Source organism: Panthera onca, chromosome A3, assembly GCF_046562875.1.
Source record: "Panthera onca isolate mPanOnc1 chromosome A3, mPanOnc1 haplotype 2, whole genome shotgun sequence".
Classification (NCBI taxonomy): domain Eukaryota; kingdom Metazoa; phylum Chordata; class Mammalia; order Carnivora; family Felidae; genus Panthera; species Panthera onca.
In genome coordinates, this window is record NC_138341.1 from 113,928,760 (window position 1) to 113,952,800 (window position 24,041).

Genomic DNA, 24,041 nt, shown 5'->3' on the forward strand with positions numbered 1-24,041 from the left:
GTAAACCAGGATGCATGAGGTGTAGACAATACTGGCGTAGAGAGTAGGCGCTAAAAAAGAAAAAGCTGGTTCTCTATGCCCCGCTGTCTTCCTTCATAACGCACCTGCTTCCTACACACAGGGGCTCCGGAGGGCCCGCCAGAGCCCGGCCGGGTGCGAAATCTGAGGTGGGCCAGGGAGGAGGAGGGGGAGGCTAGTGCCCGCAGGATGCTCTTCCCACCCTTGTCCCTTCCCTGCCTGAACACTTCCTGGTGTCAGGCCCATGAGGGGCACTGGGGACTCAGCAGTGAAAAGAGAGGGTGGTCGCTGTCCTGGCGACTCATACTCCAGTGAGCAAAAAACCAGACACAGGGCTCCAGAAGAGACTGGGCCCCAAAAAGACAGTCGTGAGCTTTCTGGCCCTTGAGCCCCGACGGCAGAGCCCCATCTCCAGAACTCCTTCCAAGGAGGGAGGGACACCAGGAGGGAGGGAAGGAGGGAAGGCTTTTTGTAAGAAGCAGCCCATGGAAGAAGCCTCACTGGAGGAGGCTGAGAAGGCCCTGGGACTAAGGAGAAGGCCCCTGACCCTGGTGGGGGCAAAGGTGCTGCTGGGGAGGGGGTAAGTGTATCCATCCGTCAGCGCCCCCCCCCCCCCCCCCACCCAGGCAGCAGCAGCTGCATGAAAGGAGTTCAACCCCCTAAGTGGAAGCCAGACTCCCTCCAGAGGGGGCCCCTTGCTGCCACCCACTGCAGCTGTGCCAGCTGTGTACCTTTTCACTTGCTGTTCCCTCTTCCGACACTCTGTCCCCAGCTGCCTCTCCCCCTCAGGGATTTGCTTCAAGGTCACCTTCTCAGTAAGACCTCCCTGCCCCCGCTCTGACAGGCTGACCCCTTTACCTACTTTTTCCAGACCATTTTAATCACCTTCTGACATACTACGTACGTCTGTGGCCTGTGCCCAGCACCCCTTCCCCACGTAAGCTGCCCCAGCCCAGCAGACCCAGGGTCAGCAGGGCTGTGCTGGGTGGGCCCAGATCACTCCCGCCTCTCCAGAACCCATACCCCTTCCTCTGGGGGAGGGCACCCTGAGTCTTCCAGGGGAAGTACGTGCCCCACGCCTGGCCAGTCGGCACAGCCCATCCCGGCGGTCAGTGGGCATGTGACCAAGCTGGACCCGTGAAAGTCAATCCTGGGGCTCTGGCTGAAATGTTTGGAAAGAAGTGCTCCCCCAAGCCCCCAGGGCTGCTGAGCCCGTTTGGCAAGACTGAATAGCTGTCAGGAATAAATCCCCCTTATATCCATCCTTGCCTAAAGCCAAAGAAGAACCTAGACTTTTCGGTTACAGGAGCCAACAGTTTCCTTACTGGGGAAGGTAGCCGGAGTCTCTGAGTGATCCACAATCCTCCCTCTGGGAGGAGCCCAGGGACTGGAGCCCAAGCCAGGCTGTCTCCTCACTGTGGCCCACCACAGCCCCACTGGGTCGGTCCCCCTAGCTCAGTCCTGAGGTGGCTGGTACCCGCAGGAAGGGCTGGCGGCAGCCCCCGCCCCCGCAGCGCCTGGCACCGTTTGGGGAAAGAAGGAACAGAGAGAAGCGTCAGCACCCCAGGCTGAGGCAAGCTGGGTTCCGGTACGGTCCCAATTCTTCCCTCCTCCCCACTCCCTCCAAAACAGTGTGATTTAAAGGAGATACAGGCACGTATTCAAACGCGTGCCAGAATGAGGCCGGCGGGGCCAGGGCAGGAGCAGGTGCAGGCCTCGCTGTCTCCCGACCTTGGGCACAGCCCGCCTCCTTGGCTCCTCTTATCTGCAGTCCAGGGAGTTGCCGCTGACGCCCTGTTGGGCTCTGACACTTTATGACCCTGTGAAAGAACCCAGCTGGCCCCAGGGGCAGCAGGGGCCCTGACACACGGGGTGTGGGAGTCGGGCCCTCCAGGGCGCAGGCCTCCGGCCATGGGTCTCCCCGGGCGGACACGTGTTCTGGTCCAACCCGTCCCAGACCTGGCCGGAAGTGACCCTCTTGTGTCTACCCGGTCCTCGTCCGTGCTGCTGTGGCAGGACGGGCATCCCACCCAAGGCCAGGCCGCCGGAGCCTAGAACAGCGCCAGCGGGGTGAGACTGCCCCCAGCCTGTGACTGTGTGTGAACAACAGACAGAAGGGCGCCCTGAGTGGCCGCAGGGGAGCCGCTGGGGGGTGCACCCCTTCTGAACGTTTCCACAAAGCCAGGCCTCCCCGGCTCTGGCAAAGGACACCTCCCCGATTCGGGCAGGACGCGGAGCCCACCACCTGTGCCCGGAACGCCTCGGGCAGGGAAGGGCCGAGGTGCCCATCTATTTAACGTGGGGCGATGTGCTGCTATTCCAATGGGGGAATTAGCGATGAATGGGGGAAATTGTTCCTCCCTCTGTCCCGTCTCCAGAAGGAGACAAAAACCCCTTTTACCTCGGCAAACAATGCCCTTATGTGGGCGCCAGCGCCCCGCAGCCCGCACAAGCCCGGCTCTGTGCGAGCCGCCAATCGCCACACCGGGCTCTGGGGCCGCAGCCAGCGGCACCCTCTCCCAGTGGGTGACCCGCACCAGCTCCCAGGGCGGGCTGGGAAAAGGTGGGAAGGTACCCCACCACTGAGACCACGGGCCGGGCCTGTGGCCGCGCCACCCGGCATGCCCAGCGCGGGCTGCCTTCTGCGGCCAGAGGGGCGGGGGCTGAGGCCCCCTCCTCCGTGGGCTTCTGTCACAGTGGCGGCCAGGAGGGGGAGAGGAGGGGGCATCGATAATTCACACACAAAAGAGCTGGGCTGGGGGGAGGAGGGGGGTAGAGGGCTGGAGCCGGCAGCCCCACCGTGGGCCGGGAGGAGTAGACACCAGGGCAGGCGCAGGGAGTCTGCAGAGCCGGCCCTTCCTCCTCCTCCGCCCGCGCTCTGAATTTGGGTGTGCACCTCACCAGGGCCGGTCCCCGCCTGCTCTGACAAAGGCCAGTGGCCTGGGCCATGTTTACATGATGCATAGTTCCCAGGAGCACCAGGCTCCTGGCAGGCTACCCTGCTCTTCCTCCCGGAAGGAAGGGGGAGGGCCTTGGGGTCAAACGGGGGACACAGAGGAGTTGGACCAGGCGGTCTTGCTGGGATCCCACCATCCTGGGTGACAGGGCCACACGGGGTGCCCGCCCCGCGGTCTGGCCGTCAGGCCCCCGGCTGCCCACCGAACTGTCCCTTCGAAGCATCCCATCCCACCCTTGTGGTTCCAGGGGCAGGCCGGCCCCTGTTCCCCACCATGCTCCCCACCGGCCTCCGCTCTTGCCTCCTAATGCCACGGACCCAGGGACGCCGGCACCTCTACTCCACAGCATCGCCTTCCCGCCCGGCCTTTTGCAGGTCGTTCCTTAGGCAGGCACCGACACCCGGGCCCTCAGAGACTAGAGCAGTGCTGTCCAATAGAAACAGAATGTGAGCCAGCCATGGACTTTCCCGTTTTCTAGTAGCCACATTTAAAAAGTGAAAAGAAACAGAGAGAATGAATTTTAATAATCTATTTTATTCAGCCCAATATAGTCAAAATCTTATTTCAACAAGGAGTCAATACTGTGTTAAAACTGAGCTATTTTACATTCTTTTTTCGTACGACGCCTTTGAAACTCAGTGCGTATTTCACACACACAGCACACCTCAGTTTGCAGGAGCCTTTCTAACAGCCATCTACAGCCATAGTATCAGACAGCGCAGACCTAGATTTCCCCCTCAAACTGAAATCCTGTCTTTCAGTGCAGGAGCCCCTAGTGAGGTGTCTGACCCACAGAGGAGTTGGGTCTTGGGGGCAGGGGGCCGGAGCAGGGCTGGCATCAGGGCACTGGGGACGGGTGCCACCTTCAGTGGGGGATGATACTAAGTGTCAGGCGCCAGGCACACTGTTCCCGATCTGCGCAAGCACCCCACGGCAGGCATCGGGGAGGAACCAGGGGCTCCCCGAGGGGAGTCATCGGCGATCACACCGCGTGTGTGGCAAAGCCCAGACAGGCCCCCGATTTCCCAAGGCACCTGCCCTCTTTCTCCTCTAGGCCTCCATTTGCCCATCTGTACCGTGGGACGGTCCCCACCTCTGCCGCCACCCCACTTCCTTCGGCTTCTCCCCCAACACGCACTGGTCAGGTATGCCCAGTGGGAGGTGCTCCCGCTATGGACAGGCTGGGTCTGTGTCTTCCCAGGTCTGACATCTCCCTGGCCCCACCCTCTAGGTCAAGCACGGGCAGTGAGAAATCCATGCTAACTCAACATACAAAGCTCCAGCCAATATGCCCACTGCACCCCTACCACCCCCCCTACCAAACAAATCGTGTGTTCTGAGAGCAAACAGAGCCACTTCAGGTGACCATGTGTGGATGATTCACGGGGCAGGGCCCGGGCCCCAAAGCCTGTGCGTGTGTGTGTGGCATCTGAGGGCCCTGGAAGGTCCTGCACCAGCCTTCCCGGAAGCCGGCCTGGGTTCGGTGCACCTCAGTCCTTAGGTCAGAGTGATGACGCCACCATGGCTCCGGTCACTTCCTGGTTCCCGAGAAAGCTGCCCTTCGACAGGCTGGGGTGGCAATGCCTCTCTTGCATGGCCCCCACCCACCCTGGGTATGCTCTCCAGCGCAGCAGGGCTGTGTCTGCAGAGGGTCAACGGGGAACTGGGGTCTAATGCATCCTAGACCGAAGGGCAGGAGCAGCAGGACGGCTCTGATCTCCCCGACAGGCCGGCAGATGCAGGCTAATCTCCCGGGGTGTGGGGGGGGGGGGGGGTCGCCCTCTCCCTTAGCAGGTCAACCTCACCACCCCAGGCCAGGGAGCCTGTCCTGCTCTAATGTCCTCACAGGCATCTGGGGGCCTAAGACCCTGGCAGCCCACACAAGGCCAGGGCTGTGCAGGCCCCGCCTGCTCCTGGGATAAAGGGATCCCTCGGTGCTGTCTCCCAGCCTCTCTCACCCCTCAGTGGCTGGAGGCCAGGACAGCCTAGCATTGTCTGTGCGGCCAGCAGCCCAGCTGATGATGGACACTTTCCTGTGACCCAGGACTGCCAGGGTGGCCCATGGCCAATCCCCAGAAAGACTTGGGCCCCAGTTCTCTGTTCCTTGGGGGAGGGCAGGGCAGAGGGATCATTCCGTGTGGATGTTTGGAGCCTTGACTAGGAACAAACAGCTCGTGCTCTGGAAGGAGGGAGTGTGACCTGTAGCCAGAGAATGGGGCCCAGACCCGGTTTCTAGCCTTAGCTTAGACAAGTAGGGTCAGGGGTGGCCAGGGCCAAGATGACAACAGGTGTGAAAGAGAGAAAGCTCAGTTTCAAAGCTCACTGCAGGACAAGTCCCTCAGAAGCCATCCCCAGTTGGCCACAGTGAAGGGGCCACAATCCTCCCCCAATGTGACAGTGACCAGGGCGGACACGCAACCATGAACGTTGGGGTCCCCAGGGAGTCAGGTGTAAGCAAACCATAAAGCTCCAACCCCAGCAGTGGGCCTGCCAGAGGGCGGGCACCATCCACAGAGCACACTAAGTATCCGGAGCACGGGGGTGGTGTTGGGGACTGTCTGAGCCCGAATGGCCTGCTCCCAACTCCTACGGAGCCCTTCCCCACTAGCAGGGTGGCCCCTGTCCTCTCCCTTGCACGAGCAGCATCCACCCCTTGCCGGGAACCCTCCCGTGGCGTCCTCAGTGCCCAGGAGCCTTCTCCTTGGACAGCAGAACAATCTCACAGCTGCCTGCCTAGCTACCTGCCTGTGTGGAAGCTTGGAGACAGGGTCAGGCGGATCCAGAGGTAGGGTCTTGAAGGACTCAGGGTCCCTGGCACATATGAGCAGGGTGTGTGACAGGAGTTCACAAGATGCCAGGACAAGCTGTGAGTACCTGACCTCCCATCCCAGCTCTTTCCAAAGCAGCAAGGCTCTGGGTGGGTGGGTGGGTAGGTGGGTGGGTGGGTGGGTGGATGGATGGATGGATGGATGGATGGGTGTGTGTGTGTGTGTGTGTGTGTGTGTGTGTGTGTGTGGTAGAGCAGGAGCAAGGAACACTGGTGTGACGCTGTAAGGGAGCTGTGGTCAGGACCACACGGGGATCATGTGGCAGACGGGACCCAGAGGGACCTGAACAGATAGACTGGACGGGACCAAGTGAGGCTGGTGAAGAGTCTAGAAATTGGGACCAGTGAGGAGAACCCCTCAGCCTTTCAAGGGAGGCCCTGACCTGCCAACAGCCCCTCAGCCCGCGCGTGCCAGTTGGCAGTGAGCCCGGGCGCCCGGCCCTCCAGCACAGCCCCCTGCACCAGGCTGGCCACTTATGAGGAAATGGCCCCACACCCATTTGTTGAGCCTCTCCCGTCCCAGGCTTGCGCTAAGCTCTGTCACTGCCTCACCCAGCTCTCATCTCTCTGTCCAGTGAGGGCAGATCACTGCCCCAGGCCCCACAGCAAGGAGAGAGGAGTTGCGAGTGGAGGCAGGACGGAGCCTGGGGCAGGGCAGCAGGGCTACGGCCGCCCCCTTCCCCGGCACACTGCGCTGCAGGGAGGTGGGGGAGGCACACTGAGAGAGGCCCCGGCTGGTGAGGAAAGGAGGGACAGCCCCACTGCTCCCCAGGGGACAGCCCCTGCCGCCCGGGCTGCGTTTCTGGGCGGTGGAGGGCCCTACTTGTCAGCAGGCAGGAAGCCTCGGTCTTCTCTCAAAGAGCTCCCAAGGACCTCAGGGCTAATGGTCACATTAGCCTGTCCTATGTCAGCAGAAGCCAGGAATCAGAGCCAATGACTTGCCGAGGACCACCGGGCAGGGACGGGACTGGCCAGAACCAGCTCAGGAGACCCATGGCACAGTGCCAGGGCCTGCCTGCAGGGGGCCACGTCCAACTGAGACCTGGCCCACAGACATGGCCCCAGCTCTCTCCATCCTCCTGGCTGCAGCCTCCCTGCCCCGTCTCTCCTGTTTGGAGGCTGGAGTCCTGGGGAGCTTCTGGAGACATGTGACCCAGGAAACCCCCAGCCCTGGCATTCAGCACCTTTTCCCCTGCCCAGCCTCCTCCCTGGGAGGAGCACAGACGTGCTTGCTACCTGAGCCTCCCAGGCACGCCTCAGGCCCCCTGTGCCTGCCTTCAACATCGCACCAAACACAGCCTGCTTGCTCCCACGGGCCTCCTCTGGTCCCCCATCTCTGCCACTAGCTGCTCAACAGCCATTGGTTGAGCTGCTACTCCATGGTCAGAGCTAGGGGTAACGTCCAGAAGAGGACACTCATCCCAGTGCAGGGCCCTGACCCTGAGGATGCCCCCCGTGGCGCTGTCTGAAACAATGAAAAAGAGGAACTCGAATGTCCTTCCCCACAAGTGGCCCAAACGCTGGCTCCAGAGTCAGAGAGACTTGTGGTCTGGGCAAGTTACTTCCCCCTCAGGAGAGGACATGTCCTTCCCTGTAGGAAAGGCATGGTCATAGCTCTGAGCACCCAGCAGGCTTGGGAATGGGGATTCCAGTCACTAGAATGACTGGACAGTCTTCAAAAAATGCCACATCACTGACAGGAGAGGCAAATAACATTAAGAAGAAAAAAAGGTGGCTGCAACACTACATAATCCCCCTGCCTTTTTTTTTTTTTTTTAACAAGACTTTTATTATATGCAAAGAAAAGACTGAGAAAAATATGCCCCAAATATTGGTATTTTTTTCTTTTCTTTTGCTCCATTTTTCCCCCTAAAATTTCTACAATAAATGTAATATTTGTGAAACCAGGGGAAACCTAAGATAGGTTTCTACAGAGGCACACCTGCCCTCAGGAGGCTTACAGCCTGGCAGGGATCCCACATTCTTGTGCCTGTCCCTCTCTGCCTGACTTCTGAAAGGCAGGAACAGGGGCTCAATCTTCCCATGACCAAACTGATAAGAGTCCTGAAAGAACTGAAGACCCCCCCCCCTCCCCACCAGTGCCTTTGGTCATGGGCACCGGAGGGGAGGCTCCAAACCCTCCCCATCTGCAGGAAGGGAGTGCCGGCACCGGGTCACCGGAGGGAGGGAAGAAGAGAGGTCCAGTGTGGTGTCCTGTGGGCCTATAGGAGCGGTCTCGTCTGAGAGGCACATACAAGGGGCCCTGAAATGCCCCAGGACACCACACAGCCCCTGGCCGGCAATCCCCACCCCCACAATCCTGCAGGAAGACGACCATGCAGGAAGAGGGAAGTGGGACCCTCTGCTCTCCCCTGGCGCTGGCTTCCTGTCTGCCGGAGAGGTGAGTAATGTCCGCTCCCCACCCCCTCGCATCCCTTCTGGAGGCCAGGCCTCACATTTTCCGTTCAGGAAGGGGCAGAGCAAGAGGCCAGTGAAGCACATCAAGGAGAAATCAAGGAGCAGGCCCTGGCCTGGCCCCGCCCTCTGCAGCCCAGACTGCCTGGCCCGCCCATGGCCCCCTGGGACCCTGGCCTGGCCGGCATCTGAAGCCTGGGGGACCTGCGGGCTTGCCTTGCCCATGTGTGTGCTCTTGTTCACCATTTCATTCGAGCATCCATTTGACAGACCATTACCCCCACCTGCTCTGTGCCAGGCTCTGTGCTGGGTTCTGGGGTCCTAGCTTTCAGGGTGCTTATGCTCTCTGGGGGAGAGATGGACATTAGGCAGATAATCCCACCGATGGGACATGACTACAGACTGACAAACTGGTCCCAAGTCAACTCCAGACTACAGTGTCTCTGGACAAAGTCTCAACAGCTAGCTTCTCCCAGGCGTCTTCTCTCTACCCCAGAAGGCACCCCCTGAACCAAGTGTCTTTCCAGTCACCTGTGATGTACACAGAGTTCCATTTGGACTCATAGGCCAAAGCCTCAGATAGGGCCTAGCTGCAGGTCTGGAAAAGACTCGGCTACGCGTGGGCAAGAGGCCACAGCGGGAACAGCCTGGATCACTCTGGCCCCAAGAAGCCAGTGCTTCGAATACGTGAGGGGAGGCTCCTCTGGTTCCCAGGCTCCCCCCTCCCCCATCTTCTGGGGAACTTCACACATGGCCAATACCTGCCAAGGCAGAAACAGGAGGGCAGCCTCCTTCGGCACTACCGTGAGAAGGGTCAGATCACCCAAATTCTCTTCATCATCTCCTACGTCTCATGAGGTGAGACAAGAGTGTATGCTCACCCATGGCAGCGACAGCCCCCAGCAGGGAAGCACTTTGTGCGTGGTGTGTCCCTCCCCCACCCCAGCCCAGTGTCTGCTGCTGTGATTTCAGGGAGCCAGGAACAGCACCCAGAAAAGAGATCCGTGAAGTACATCCTTGCAGGCAGGGGCGGGCTTGAGGGAAAAAGCACAACCATGCATGTTTCAGGGCGAGTGCATTCCCACTCCCTGCACATCTCAGAGGCAAGCTCCCAGGGGTGAAAGCTGGTGTGCTAATTCATTTCTGGTCTCGGCATGGGGACCTGGCCCGCCAAGACCCAGTCTTCATCTGCATTTGTTAAAATTTGAAAAGGGAAGGAGAGAAGAGGGGGTGGTGAAGGCAGGCGGGGGCAGGGGGGAGGAGGAGGAGGAGGGGAAAGAGGAGGGCCCAACACATACACCTACAGGTGTGAATGTGTGCAAGCTACCTGGCTTCCCGAAATGGTTCTGGGCCGCATCACTGGCCAGCACGAGTGGTGCACTCCCTGGGACAGCCTTGGAAGCCCCACACTTTCTGGCTAAGGGAAAAGACCCAGGTGCTCAGATTGGGGATATCCTCAGGAACAAAGAACCCAACTGGTCCCCAACAAGGGTGGGCCTATATCCCCTCCGGATGGTGTGCTCAGAGGTAGGTCTTGATGAATGTCTGTTTCTTTATTCATTCAGGCAACAAATATTCAGCAGGCCCCTATAACGTGCCAAGCATACAGCTGGAGTCACTGGGGACAGAGTAGAGAGCAAGATTGACATGGTCTGTGCCTTGCAGGACTCACAATGGGGGCTTTAGACCTCATCTTTCCAATTTGCCAGCTCCACGGAGGACCGAGGGCCGGAGACCACACAGCAAGCCACCACGGAGGGTTGTGGCTAGGTTCGGAGTCCAGGGTAGACCAGAGCCTCTGCTTGGCCTGTCCCCACCCCGGTCCTTCGTTAACAACAGGGGATATGAGAACACCCCGTAGTCTGACGGTCTCCCGTTGATTCACTGATGGGAGCAGGATCTCGGCTTGTGTCTGCACTGTAAGCACCTTCAGAGAGGGGAGCTGGCTGCGTGCCACCGTGGGGGCTGGGGGGCTGGAGGAGGGCTCTAGGCCAGGTCTGTACCCAGCCAAAACCCTATGGGAACCCACTGCTCTGGAGAAACACAGCAGTCACCAATAGATCCAGGACCAGCAGGGGCAGCAGAGACCAGGCCAGACAACTGGGCCTTCTCAAGGCCTGCGACCCCCCGCACTGGGTCTAGGTCGGCCTCTGGCCAGCACATCAGCCCACAGCCTCCAGACACAGCCTCTGATTAAATAATTAAATTGATGGTATCACAGTCAACACCGTCCTCCCTGTCTCCAGCTCGGGCTGCCTGCCCTGATAAACACCCTGGCACTGTCAGCAGGCCAGCCTGCTTCAGCCCAGTGCCCACAACCAGGAAGGCCTGGGGCGGCGGGAGGGGCAGGGGGACTGCAGGACTACACCCAGGCCGGCTCCCCCTGGGAAGCTCTTGTGGGACCACCTGCAGGATGTGCCGACCCCAGTCTCTGCTTCATCTTCGTGACCGGCCAAGCCCCGGGCAGCGGGGCAAATGATGCTGAAGAATCCCTGCGATCCCCACAGAAATACTCCCTTCTGCTACCTGAGCCTGGAAACTCCCCACAAAGTGCCAAGTCTCCCTGGGAGATGTCTCCAACAAAAATCAGACTGCTAAAGGACGGTTTTGAGCAACAATAACATAAGACTTTTTCAAGAGTGAGTTGCGGGAATATGGCCCCCATTCAGTCCTACTACTCTGAGTTTTTAAAAAAAATGTTCTGGATCCTTCTTGGGAAGGTATAACCCTATGCCCTTGGCTGAGCTCTGCTGGCACAGCCCTTGGTGTGGCCTTTGGGCGTGGCCTTTGATCGGCTCAGATGAGAAGGGAGGTCAGCTGCTGGGCACTTCCGAGCCCCAGAACCCCCAGCAGCATGTGGCTGCCCCCACCCTGTGGGAATACTGGGAGGTGGTTACTGGTCTGGGAGGCTCTGGTGGGGAGGCTCACAGCACGAGGGGGTCGTGCCGACCTCACGAGGTGTCAGGGCACAAAAGTCTTTTCTTTCCCAGCAGCCTTATACTCCAGGCCCGGCAGAACCACCCTCTGGGCTCCCCAGCCCCTAGCCCAGCTTCCCCAGCTGCCTCCAGGCTGGGTCTCCTCCCAGACAAAGCCGGATTCAGGCCTGTGAGGGCAGTCGGGAGGCAGGCGCGCGCGCGCGGGTTCTGCCATGGAGATGAACTTTGACCCAAACTGCAAGGCTCCTACCCCTTATTTACTCTTTAAGGCTAACCCGTTTCACAGAGTTAACATTACACCCCTTTTTAACCCTGCACTTCCCTCCCGCATTCCAGGCCCGACCTTTGACCCTTCCTAATTGCTGGTTCTACACCCCAGATCTCTGAGGCTCAGCCCTGGGCTCAGCCCCCGCCCCCCAATCACCTCCCCAGAACCCAGAGCCCCACCAGAGACACTGACCACAGGTGCCACCCGGGTCCCACAACTGCACGTGACTGACACAGGCACTGTTGTCTCAGAGCCCCAGCCCCTTGGGGGTTTCACACAGGTGCTCCAGAGTGGACCCCTGGGATCTGACTTCTGACCCCAAGACTCCCATGCCAAGAAGGCGGCCTCCGTTCCGAGGGAGGCCACAGGAAGCTGCCTGGCTGGCCCTGGAGGGCAGTGGGGGCCAGGGAAGAGGCCAGACGGCTCCTGAGCTGGGCCACTTCTTATCACAAGGGCCTGGGGACACACAGTGGACAAGCTTATTGCCTGCTGGCTCACAAGGTGACAGGCAGGGACCCTGTCCTATAGCCTCATGCTGAGTTGCAGAAGCCTAACTCTTGCTTTCACTGCTGGGCAGCTGAACTCTTCCGGGTCAGGCAACTATTAGCCTTCCCAGACCTGAATCACGGTAATTTCGACATCCATATCCCACCAGCCTGTGAGCGTCAGGGCAAACAGACAGGCAGGACAGCCTGTCAGGCTGCCAGCCCCTGAGAGCTCTCTCCGTTTACCTTTGGGAGGACTTGCTCTCCCTGCAGCCGGGGGCTGGAGTGCTGGTGGAGATGCTGAGGCCCTCCAGTAGGACCCCTCGCCAGGCCCCAGCCCAGATTTCTAGGCCCCTGCAGGCAGGCACAGCGCCTTCCTCACTGGCCACCAAGAGACACTCACCGTCCTCTTGGCTGTGGAGGTTCTGAGGGCTCCGCATCCTCTCGTCCTGGCTGGGACTCAGGCTGGAGGCCAGGTGTGGGTCAGCTGACATCCATGTGGAGTCGTTCATATCAAAATCTTCACTGCTCACAGAAGTTTCATCCTGATCAGGGACAAAGAAGGTGGATGTTTCAACAGGGACAGGCTCTGTGCAGCCCCAAGGCAGCATTTTGGGTGAACCCTAGGGCCTGTGGGCATTTGGAAGCCTCCAAAGGCCACAGGGAACCCCCAAACCTTGCCCCCCGTGCAAGCGGTTCGGGCTCTGGTTCCTGTCGGAAGCCAGGGCTGAGGGCCGGCGCTGTCTGTAATTGAAGACAATTATGAGGTCTTGCATCCTGGAGGGGCAGATAGGCAGGGCCTGGCTCTTACCCTTGTGAGCCAAGGTTGAAGCAAGCGCTGTAAACAAGGGCCACCACTCCCCGCCCGCAGCCCCGGGAAGAGGGCTCGCTGTGCACAGGGACGGGTGGCCAAAAGCGGGTAGCGAGACATGCGGACACTGCTGAGGCCAAGCAGACCGCCCCCACTAGGACTGCCTCCGACTCCAGCTCCCATGGAGCATGCATGGAATTCCTTTCTCCCACTCCCCCAACCCAGAGGACATTTCTGTCTTCCTCCTTCCTAACCTTTGCTGTGCTTCAAAGATATGCTCTTGGGCAGCTTCCAGGGCTGAAAAGGCCAGCCCCAGAAGTGCAGAGAAGGAAGGGGGTGGGGCAGGCAAGGAGGGTTCGGATCAGACCGCAAAGGGGGTTTGGCTCCAGGGCCTGGGGGGCCGCCAGGGCCTTCCAAACAGCCGGAGGGCCTGTTAGAGAGGACCACGCCTGCCTCCTCTCCCCTTGCTGGCTTCAGTGAGCCCCTGGCCAGTCATCTGGGAACCCCCAGGGCGGGGCCCCTTCAATCCAGCCCTCCAGTGGGAAGGGACCCCACCTCCTTCTGGCCCAGCCTCTTTCAGGAGCAGCAAGCAACTGTGTTTGGGAGCTGGCTGTAAAATGCAAGAAAGATGGCCCAGCAGCTCCCCCCACCCCCCAACTGGCTTTGCCCCCTCCCCTCTCCTCTCTAGCAGGATACAATGGCATCTGTGGGCCCCCAGTAAGGACCTCTGGCAGAGCCCCCCACCCCCCAAAAAAAAGCCTCTCCAGGGCCCCCTCACAAACGACTCTTTTATAATGAGCAAACACACTTTGGTTCGAACTTTCTTCGGAGGCTGTCCCTGAGGCAGACACATCTGTTCTCCAAGTGCTAGGGAACCGGCGTGGATTATCCACCCCTCCCCCACTATGGCAGGCTGGCAGGGAGTTTCCTGGAATTTACAGCTTCTGTGCAGCCAGTGTGTGCCCTCTGCGGCCGAATCCACCACACCAGCTCTGCCCAGCTCCGGGGTCCCCACGAGGCACACCCAGAGCCTCAGGGGACAGAGACCAGGTGACCTCTTGGGACTTACTCCCCTCCCACCCGCTTCCACTCACCCTGCCTCCCTCCCACTGGCCGCCCTGCTCCTTACGCACAAGCACATCCACCCAGTCTTCCTTGGGTGAAAGCCCACTCACTCACATTCACTCAGACTATGTTCTCACACCCAGAGGGACACACACAGTCAAAAGGCTCTCTCTGCACAAAAGGCACAAAGGGACAACAAAACTCTCCCGTGCGGCCCCTCAGGACGGAACCTAAGAGTGAGAGGGGTGGCTGGCCAGAGAGTGGACCCTTGGAGGCACAGAGCCCATCGAGGCTCTGGGAGCCAGGGGCAGACACATCCTTGCTTGGGCCGCCTGCTCCTTCCCGTCTGCCCAGAGCACACTGTGCTCAGGTCTGACCTGAGGTAGGAAGGCCTTTCCTGGCTCTTGGGTGTCGTTGAAACACCCATGATTTACAAGGCTGAATCTATTAACATCCGGAAGCGCTATCTACTCAAAACGCTTCATGCATTCATTCAACAAGCATTTATTGAACACCTACTATGAGCCAAGCACTTTCTAGGCGTTGGGAAGTTCAGCAGTGGACAAGACAGAGTCCTAGTGCTCCTGGCACTCCCTGTCCCACAGGGGAGGAGATGGATAATCAGCAGAAAAAACACGTAACAGCTGTGGTGATGGGCTCCGGAGCAGAACGAAGCAGAGCAAGCAGGAGAGGGGCCCGTGGGGCCGTGTTTGTCAGGTGGCCGGGGAGGGCCTCGCCGGTTAGGAAACATCTGAGAGGAAGCCCACAGGAAGTGAGGAAGGTTACCATGCAGGGGTCTGCACAGGGAGCCTTCCAGGCACTGGCACATGTTGGTGGGTCCAAGGAGCAGCCAGGAGGCCACTGTGGCCGGAGGAGAGGGGTAGGCCAGGGGCGGCGGCGCCACACAGGAGTGTCCCCTCCCAAGGTGTGCATAAGCCTGGGCGGGGCTGTCCGCAGCGGGTCCACTAAGCACACGCCTCACCCAGGAGCGGGACACTCTACCCCCCCTCCACCAACTTGAAAACGTGAACAGACACCAAAGTTCATTAGGCGTCAAGTGCTCCCCTTTGATCGTCTCAGGTCATCCTCCCCACAGGCCCACCTGTGGGCCTCATGAGGCAGGTGTAGTCGCCAGCCCCATTCTACAGATGAGAAACGGCCGCTCCAAGGGGTTAGGGCGACCGCCCAAGGTCGTGAGCTTACAAGCGGCAGAGCCGGACGTGCGCAATCCTAGGGGCCCAGACGCGCCATCCTTCCCACCTACGAGGCTGCGCCCAGGCTGTCCCCCTCACCCGGAACACCCACCGGCCTGTGGCACCGCACAGCGCAAAGTCCGAACGCGTACCTGTCTCACCCACCAGCTCCGGCTGTCTCCATCACTCTTACACAATCTGTCCGCACCAGCAGCCCCCTGCAGTCAGGCACACGCCCCTCAGCTGCGGCATGTCAACATACTCTGGGCTTTGCCCTGACTTTCCCCAGAGAACCTAAGTCCTTCCGAGGGTGGGGACGAGGCTGCGTGTCTCCCGGACCCCCCCCCCCCCCGCAAGGCCTGCGAGACGCGGGGCACTGGCTGAACTGCCTGGCGGGATCCTGGCGTTTGAGGAGGATGCGGCATCAGTTCGACAATGGCGGCCTCGGTCCCGCCAAACACGGTTCTCGAATGGAGACCATATGAAACCCGGATGGTGGCTGGCAGGCTGGCGGCAGCACACGGCCCCGCAACGTCTCCCTGTGGCACATGCCAACCACGCCACGCAGGGCCTAGGGTTTCTCTGACTCAGATCGCTTAACTGTCCACCAGAATGACCCCCTCCACCCTTCCCTGCCCTGCCAAGTCGAAGTGGGAAGAGGTGAGCAAAACTTTACACTGAAGTTGACTGACAGCGAAAACCCAGTGCCCACTGTGCCAGCGGGGTCTTTGGGGGCAAGGGTTTCACGACATTTCCCTCCCATGGCTCCATTAAAAAAGCAGGCGCCCACGTCAGGCCTGTCTCAGGATGTGGGACCTGCCCCTCGGAGATCGACCCCAGCTGCCCAAGGGCACCACAGCTAGCTGCAGAGCTGGGCTCTGAACCCAGGCAGTCTGTGCCCAGAGCCCACATCACAGAGCCGCCACACCGCGCTTCCTCCCTTCAACTGAAAGAGCCAGACTCCTTAACGACAAAGTGTCTCAGGATGAGACCCACAGGAGACTCATGGGAGATGGAGCTATATTTACACATACTCCCACACGCGCTCCCTCTCTTCAATGAGTGGCACACATTTTCTGAACATCTACTATGTGCTTGTGTTGTGCCGGGGGCACAGACAACGAAGGCTCCTTTCCTTCAGGACCTTGTTATCTACGGAGAGACACCAGCCAAAAATTCTGCCCCGCTTAAGTGCCAGGAGAAAGGGGCTACGGACCCCTCCCAAGCCGCTGATGGACCGCCAAGCTCTCCCCTGGAGAGTGTTCTCACAGCCCATGGGGTCTGCTGCACGACCCCTGGCTCTGAAGGCGGTGGCTCCGTGCAAGGTTCCAACACCGCTGCTGTAGCTGCTTTTTAGGAGAAACCAAGCGTCGTCAACCCGGTTGAAACACAGAAAACGAGTATGTTCTGACGGAGCTGCCACAGCTACTTTTGTGGGAGAGAAGCCTTCCCAGACCCCTTTGCAACCTGGCTGCTACAGCGCAGCCCCCAGCCGCAGAGGGCAGGCCGCGACCTCGCCCCCTCGATGGAGCTGAGGCTCCAGGAGCAGGCTAATTACACAGGCAGTCGCCGGTGCACGCGGCTCTGAGACCGTCCATGACTGTGCGGGGCGGGCGATGCACTCCTTTCCCGAGGGATCAGCAGGAGGTGGCCAGCGCGGCCTTGTGAGCCGCAGGCTCTTGGGCCTGTGGATTGACTTAGGGTGTTCTCCCCCTGCTCACCCAGAGGTCACGAGTTAGGCCCCTCTTGCTTTTCCCTTCTGGACTCTCAAGGGAATCTGATCTACTAATTTCTCTCTGTAAACAAACTTCAGTGAAATTTTCATTAGAGAATAAAAGAGTGTATACAATCCAGTCTTTCTGGGCCACTTCTCCCCAGACCCCATGAGAGTGACCAGCCAGCTGCCCCCTTCCCCCAGCTCCTCTTACCTCAGACACCTTGAAGCCTACAGCCTTGCCACCTGTTGATAAAAGTCCATCATTCAGCACCAAAGGGCCTGAGCCATTGTGGGCGTCAAAGTGATAGCACCACTGCCTTTCTGAAGGGGGGGACCTTAAGAATATGTGGGGAGCAGGTGAGCAGCACCCAGCCAGGCCCTAGAACACACCCCAATCCTGGAGCCCTGACTCTGGGCAGAAGGAGAGGAACCGGACCAAACCCTCCCTGCTTATCTGCAGTCCAAAATTCATGGGCAGGTTCAGTTTCTCTCCACCCAGGTTCTGAGGCCCTTCCTCCTCTGCAGGCAAACTAGCACCAACCACTGCCCAGCCTAGGAGGAGGAGAAAACGGGAGAGCAGAGGGGAAATGGTGGAAACGCGCCTGTATCCATGGCGGGTAACTAGGAGCAGGTGCTATCAGTAACCTGATTATTTTACAACTGGGGTCAATTTCTTGGGAACTAGGTTCCTGGTGCCTCTGAAGTTGAGCCATTTGCATCCTCCAGGACAGGGATCCTGGGGCGTGCCTCACACAACATTTTCCAGGCCTTTCCTCTCAGCTGTAACTCTATCTCTACCACTTGCTTTGAGGGAAAAAAAAAAAAAAAAAAAGAGGAGGATTTGCTGAGAATTTAGTGCAATTGTAAGCCATAAGCCCTGACCAGGAGCCTTGGGTGTACGTTTCAGAGAAGGGGAGTGGGGGAGGGGACGCAGGGATGTGCCAGAGGTGTTTCTGGGCCAGGCAGGAGACAGACCCCTCTGTCTAGCCCCCACAGTCTGTTTGATGAGAGGCTGAAGCTCCTGCCAGAAAGATCGCCAGGCTGGGACAGTTGCCCCAGCACTAGCTCTACCCCAAGGAGGCGGGCACCAAGATGTAGAAAGTGAGCACCTCCTTCTGGAACACCTGCACGTTCCTTCTGGGCCCTGGAATTCTTCAGTAAGAGGCAACTCTTCCCCTTGTCTCCATGTCAGCGAGCATTACACACACAGCCTTCTGAGCATGCCAAGAAGGTACTGAACCGCATTTGACCCCAACTTAACCCCTTCGGTTCATCAGATGGCTTATTAATGGAAGATGAAAACCCCCCAGGATTGAAAGTAGTGAAGGGATTGCACAAATGAAATCTTAGGGTGGTCTGAGCCGCAGCTCCTGGGAGCTGTGGGGTCCCAAGGCTGCCGCTTCATGCTCCACACTGAGCCCACCTGGCCACCAGGGGAGGAGGCCAGCCTCCTGGGGACACTCCCTGCACAATTCCACTCCTTCCTGCTAACATACCTTCTCTGCTGACTAGTCCTGTGAGCACAAGCCCTTCTGGGAAACGTGGAGTGGGGAGGGCTGAGGCAGCCAATCCCCTAACACCTTTCAGGTGTTCTCGCACACACGCATAGGGTCCGTCAGAAACATACATACACACATAGGGAGATGCTCTGTTGTCCTTGCTGTCACGAAGGCCTGAATGCTGGGAGTGAGCATTTTCAACACCTTCCTACTAGTGTGTCGAGTGTAAAATGGGCTTTTGTTTCCTAGGCAAAGGCAACTGGCTGTTTTCCCAGCACTCCTCACCATGAGGGCCTCACTGACACCCCAGGCCCTGGCATTAACAGGGGTCTCTTTAAGAGGGTGGCTGGAGAGAGGAGTTGCAGCAGACGGGGTTCTTCCAGCCAAAAGGAGAGCTGGAGAGGAACCACTCTGAGCTAATCCCCTGCAGGAGTTTCCTTCCAAGAAAAGGACCCAGACAAGACAAAAAAGTTCTTGAGAAACTCAGGGCAGCCCAGCTCCACATGGCCCCAGGGTGGCTGAGGCCACAGAAGTTTCCCCAAATCCACCTCCTCAGCTGGGAGGAAAGTTCTGGGGTGTTCTGCTCCCGAAAGGTGCTGAATGGGGTCATGCCACACAGCTGAGGTAAAGTGGGTGTGGGAGGAGGTGCTGTCTTAAAACCTACTCTATAGGGGCGCCTGGGTGGCGCAGTCGGTTAAGCGTCCGACTTCAGCCAGGTCACGATCTCGCGGTCTGTGAGTTCGAGCCCCGCGTCAGGCTCTGGGCTGATGGCTCGGAGCCTGGAGCCTGTTTCCGATTCTGTGTCTCCCTCTCTCTCTGCCCCTCCCCCGTTCATGCTCTGTCTCTCTCTGTCCCAAAAATAAATAAAAAAAACGTTGAAAAAAAAATTAAAAAAAAAAAAAAAAAACCTACTCTATAAAACAAGCCCAGCTTGAGATGGGATTAGACAGGAGCTTGATATTATTTAAAGACACATTTGGGCCCTAATGGTTTTCCAATGAAGGGGTAATTTACTCTGTAAGGACTAAACTACCCCCGAGGCCTGGGCCATATAGGGGTCTTTCCCCAAACCAACCTCCAGCCCAGAAGCAGGGGGCCAGACAGCACCCCTAGTCCCATCACACAGATGGTTCTCCCCAGAGGAGCTGTGAGAGCCCCTGAACACCTCTCCCCACACCCCCACCTGGTAGGCTGGGGGCCCCAGGCTGGGGTTTCCAGCTGATTCTGGGATAAGTAGGGCTTTATCTCAAGGGAGAATCTATTTCAAGCCACAATCCTTCTCAGAAAGAGGAGGAAATCACAGAGTCCAAACACCATTTCAGGTGAAATCAGGAGGTTATTAATCTCCCCTCAGAGCAGACAGAAAGAAAAATCAATGTTTTAGAGGGGGGAAAAAGGTTCCATTTGAATTAATGGGTTTGTGGCTTCTCCATTGATCTGCGCCTCTTCACACTTTCTTTTTGTGCTTTTGTGCTCTTGGGGAGGGGGAAGGGAGAAGGGAGAAGGGAGAAGGGAGAAGGGAATGGGGAGGAAGGGGGTGGGCCTCCCGGTAAGGAAAAGGACGGTCTAACCTTAACCTTTCTCCAGGAATAATGCTAATTAGCCAGGCTTAATGAGAACTTCCCCCAGGAAGCGCGGCCCAGTAGGGGCGACCGGACTCGGGCAAAACGCTGCTCCAGGTGGGAGCAGGGAGGGGGAGTCATTTCTGAACTCGAGCCGCTGGAATAAAAACTGTGGATGGCACACCCCCACCCTGCCCCACGAGAAGTGTCCGGTCCAGGAGGGCTAGGTGGAGAGCGGAGAGTGGCCGGCGGAGGCGTAAATTCAACTTAACGCGGACGCGCGCCCTCACTCCGGCCGGCTGCCCCCGCCCCGTGTGTCCCCTTCATTTAGGAATGCCCCTTCGCCAGGAGCCGCCGCCGCCCCCCGGCTTCCGCTCTGACGGTACACCTGAGCAGGGCACCCGGTCCTCTCGGGGGAGGGACAGGGGCCTGCCGAAGTGGGCTCAACTCTGCAAACCTCATCTCAACTCCCCGCGCCGTGGCGGGGAGCCCCTCCCTGCCACTCAACGCTTCCCGTCCTCATATCCCCAAACAGTCCACTTCCCTTCTCTCGGCGGCCGCGGTGGCGGCAACCCGAGCCCGGCCCCCACCCCGCCGCCTGCGAACGCCTTCCTCCCCGGGACGCGGTGCCGAGCCCGCTGCAAACGGTGTGGCCGCCGCACAATACCGCGGCGCGGCGCAGCGCAGCGCACACAATCACCGCCCCCCAGGACCGGCGGCGCGCACGGCCCGGGAGTGGGGTGCGCCCGGCGGCCCCCCGGCACTCGCCGCCAGGCACACCTCTCCGGGACCCCAAAGCCCCTAGAGTGCACCTCCCCTGCCCGTCCCCCCCCCCCCACTCGGTCACACTCACCCGCCCCCCGCCCCAGCCCACTCCGCCCAGGGCGCAGCCGCTTCCCTGCGCCCCCCTCCTCAGCCCCGGCGCAGGAAGCTCCCCCGCGTCCCCCTCCCCAGAACCCCCCAGCTCCCCCACCCCCTTAACCGCAGCTCAACGGCCGGCGGCACCGGCGGGAGAAGGGGGGCGGCGGCCGGGGGCCCGGAAACGGCCCGATCGCGGGGATCCGGGTCGGACTCCGTACCTGGGCGGGAGGCGAGGCGGAGACCGGCGGTCGGGCTCGGCGAGTGAGCGGGGCGGGCGGCAGTGACAGCCCCACAGCTCCAGCTGCTGCTGCTGCTGCTGCCGCCGCGGCCGCCCGGGGAGAGGGGCTGGCACCGCCGCGGCGCGTCACTGCCCGGCCCGGGGGCGGGGGTGGCCAGGGGGAGGGCCCAGGCGAGCGGCGGCGGCAGCGGCGGCGGCGCCGCGGCCGGGAGGGAGGAAGAGGGAGGGGGGCACCGGGCACGGGGAGGCGGGGGAGGGGGGGCGGGACCGGGCACGGGGCGGGGGCCGGGGGGAGGGGAGCGCGGGGAGGGCGCACGCAGGGGGAGTAGGAGGAGCAGCAGGAGGAGGAGGTGGAGGGGCTGACGAGAGGGAGGAGTGGGCACGGGGGGAGGGGGAGAGAGGAAAAGGAGGCACCCAGAGAGAGGAGAAAGGAGGGAGAGGCCGGGGGGCGGGGAGGGGGGAGAGGAGGTGGAAGGAGGGGGTGCTGGGCCAGGTAGTGGGGGAGGGATGAGGGCGCACTGGACGCGCTGCCGTGCGCTCCGGGGGGAGAGCGCTCTTAAGGGGGAAGCGCTTCGAGGAGGATTCTTGCTGGGGGCTGAGCCCCGGAAAGAAAGCGGTGGGGTGTGTGCCCGCCCCTCGCTCCTGGAGGCCGCAGTCTTCGGGTCTGGGGGTTGGAAGGGGAGGCACCCGGCCCGCCGGCTCTCTGCGTTCAGGCCAGGAGAGGAGAGACTTGGCCCAAAGAAAGTGACTCAGGCACCATTAGGAACTCTCCGCGCCCTGGGGCCTTCGGGCAGCCCTGGACCTCCTCGTGTCCCCTGGTTCCCTGGGCACGCGGGTCCTCGCTGGGCGGGGCTGCTGGGTCCCCGGGCGGTCTCAGCGAGACCCTAGTCTGGGAGAATCAGGCACGTGGCCGGCTCTCTCCCGCCCCCCCCCACCCCTATCTCAGGGCCCCCCTTTTCTTGATCAAGTTCAAGATCGGGGTCCTTAGCGCGCTGCCCCCCCTGCCCCCTCCTCTCCCCTCCCCCTCCCTATATTCCGTACCATCTCGCCTCTTCACTCTTCCTTTGTCTCTTTCCCACCACTTAGTTTACACCCTCCCATGCTCCCCTTCTTCCTCCCTGGCGGGCGCCTGGGACTCCAAGATGCGTTCACCTGTCCGACCCAAACATTTCTGCGATCGGGAGCGCTCGCCGCCGACTCGCTCTCTGCTCCCTCCCGGCCACCCCCACCCACTCCTCCCGCCGGTCATTGTGCTCCTCTAGACCACACCGTACCGGCTCCTTACGGCGCGCGAGCTACAGTTGTAAAGTAATAGGATAACATCACGAATGCTGCTCCATCCCAGACCTGGGCGCGTACTGTCCGCGGAGACACAGCGTGGCAGGAGAGGGAAGACCCAGGCGGATCTGAGACGCCGTCCTCCGCACAGGCGGACCTTGTCCGCCTGGCGTGCTGGAGAAGACCGCGTGGGGCGTCGCGGGGTGGGGAGTGGAGGACCCTGGACCTGCGAGCAACCTCAGACTCAGCCTAGAACAGAACTCGCTCGTCCCCAAACAGCACAATTAGACCCCAACAGACAAGATGGGTCAAGGGCAGACGTCCCCCTCCTCAGATTCACAACCTCCGTTACCACGCATCAGCTTTCAGGAAAAGCTTGTGCTTTAACAGGGATAAGGAGCTGCCCTCGTGGAATTCTGTGAGGAAATGGCCAAAAAACAAAACAAAAATACCAACAACGATCCCACCTCCTGGTCCCTCTAGTCGCATCCGAAAAAGAAGGGCAATTTCTACTGACTTCACGCTACAACTCATTCACAGTAGAACAGCAAAGAAAAAAAAACAAAAACAAAAAACAAGACAGCCATCTCGATTGTTTGCAATTTTGAAACAGACTGCCTTTAACCCTCCAACTTTTTTTCTCTAAAAGCCTTTTTCTTTCTTTCACTGAAAGCTTTGCATTGTGAGCAATCCGAGGTAAACAAGGCTCCCTCTACAGGTGTGAGTGGGAAGTACAACACAGGTTCAGAGCTCAGGATTCACCCCTTAGAAAAATAGAAGGATGGCAACATATCAAATTAAAGGCAGACAGACTTGTCCCACACGTGCTAAAGATTTGTCAATATAGAACTTACACTTTATTTTTAAAAGAGGGTCTAAGCATGTTACTCATTAGCGCCTTTTATTCCTAAAATCCAATGTGTTTTCAAACCAATGCACCCTTCCCAGTTTTCTCTAATAGATCTTCTTGCCCATTGTCGTGGGGACAGCCTGGAGGCTGCATCACCTGAATGTCCACACATGTTGGTGCCCAATAATGATTTTTAGAATTTTAATTAGTGGCCATGACTCTCCAGTTCATCCAGGGAAATGCGGGCGTTTCCAACATGGGAAATGCCCTTCCTCACTTTGAAAATGAGATAATTCAGGCCCGGATTTCCCATCTCTTCCCACCACATTTCTAGAGACCTTTGACTTCTCTTGGCCTGATTCACTATTTCACAGCAGTGGTGGACATCTGGGCTTGAAATATAAAGCCAAATCCAGCTGAAGTTCAAAGGTGGAATTGAACCCAGATAACCCACCTCCTTTCTGACTAATAAAAGAGAGCCAGTACCGCCCAGGAGAGCAGAGCAGTGATTTTCTCTAGGCATGAAATGTGAACTCATTTACCATCCCTGAGATAAAACAGCCTCAGCCCCACTCAACCCACAGAAAGCAGTTGGGAGCCCTAGAGAAACCTGGCTGTTTAGCAGCACCGAAAATTAGGTGAATTTTCATGTGTGCTGAAGCCTGCAGAAATCTCCCAGATCCTTATTCCTGCAGGAGTGGCCACTCCTTGAGTAACCTTGTGCTGGTTGTTTTCAGTGTCCTTGTGCCTTTGGACAACTCCCTCGATCCTTAAAGTGGCCACAGCACGGGTCCCAACAAGGAATGGCATGACCTAGTTTCTTGACCACTAATTCTCCCAAGGATGCGACCTTCCTTCTTTCGGCCCCAGTCTTGGTGGGAGAGTATGGCAGGGAAGGCTGCTCCCATCTGCTTCAGAGGGCAGTACTGCCTTCATGTCCTCTTCATGTCAGGCTCTGCAAGCAGTGGGTGCTTTTTTTTTTTTAATGTTTATTTATTTTGAGAGAGAGAGAGCGCAAGTGGAGGAGGGGCAGAGGGAAAGGAAGACAGAGAATCCCAAGC

The 24,041-nt window shown here is 59.1% G+C and overlaps 1 protein-coding gene across 8 annotated transcripts in view; it reads right to left on the reverse strand.

Annotated features, from left to right (window-relative positions):
• Positions 1-24,041, reverse strand: part of NOL4L (nucleolar protein 4 like) — a 124,028-nt gene that overhangs the window by 12,389 nt on the left and 87,598 nt on the right. For 4 of the 8 annotated variants that reach the window (XM_060615143.3, XM_060615165.3, XM_060615173.3 and 1 more), the window contains exon 5: positions 12,310-12,451. In XM_060615143.3, coding sequence (XP_060471126.1) covers positions 12,310-12,451 — 142 coding nt within the window. Of the gene's footprint in view, positions 1-12,309; positions 12,452-12,717; positions 12,876-12,971; positions 13,069-16,903; positions 17,156-20,832; positions 21,009-24,041 lie in introns of those variants that run through there. The other 4 variants (XM_060615191.3, XM_060615199.3, XM_060615208.3 and 1 more) reach the window with 4 other exon arrangements.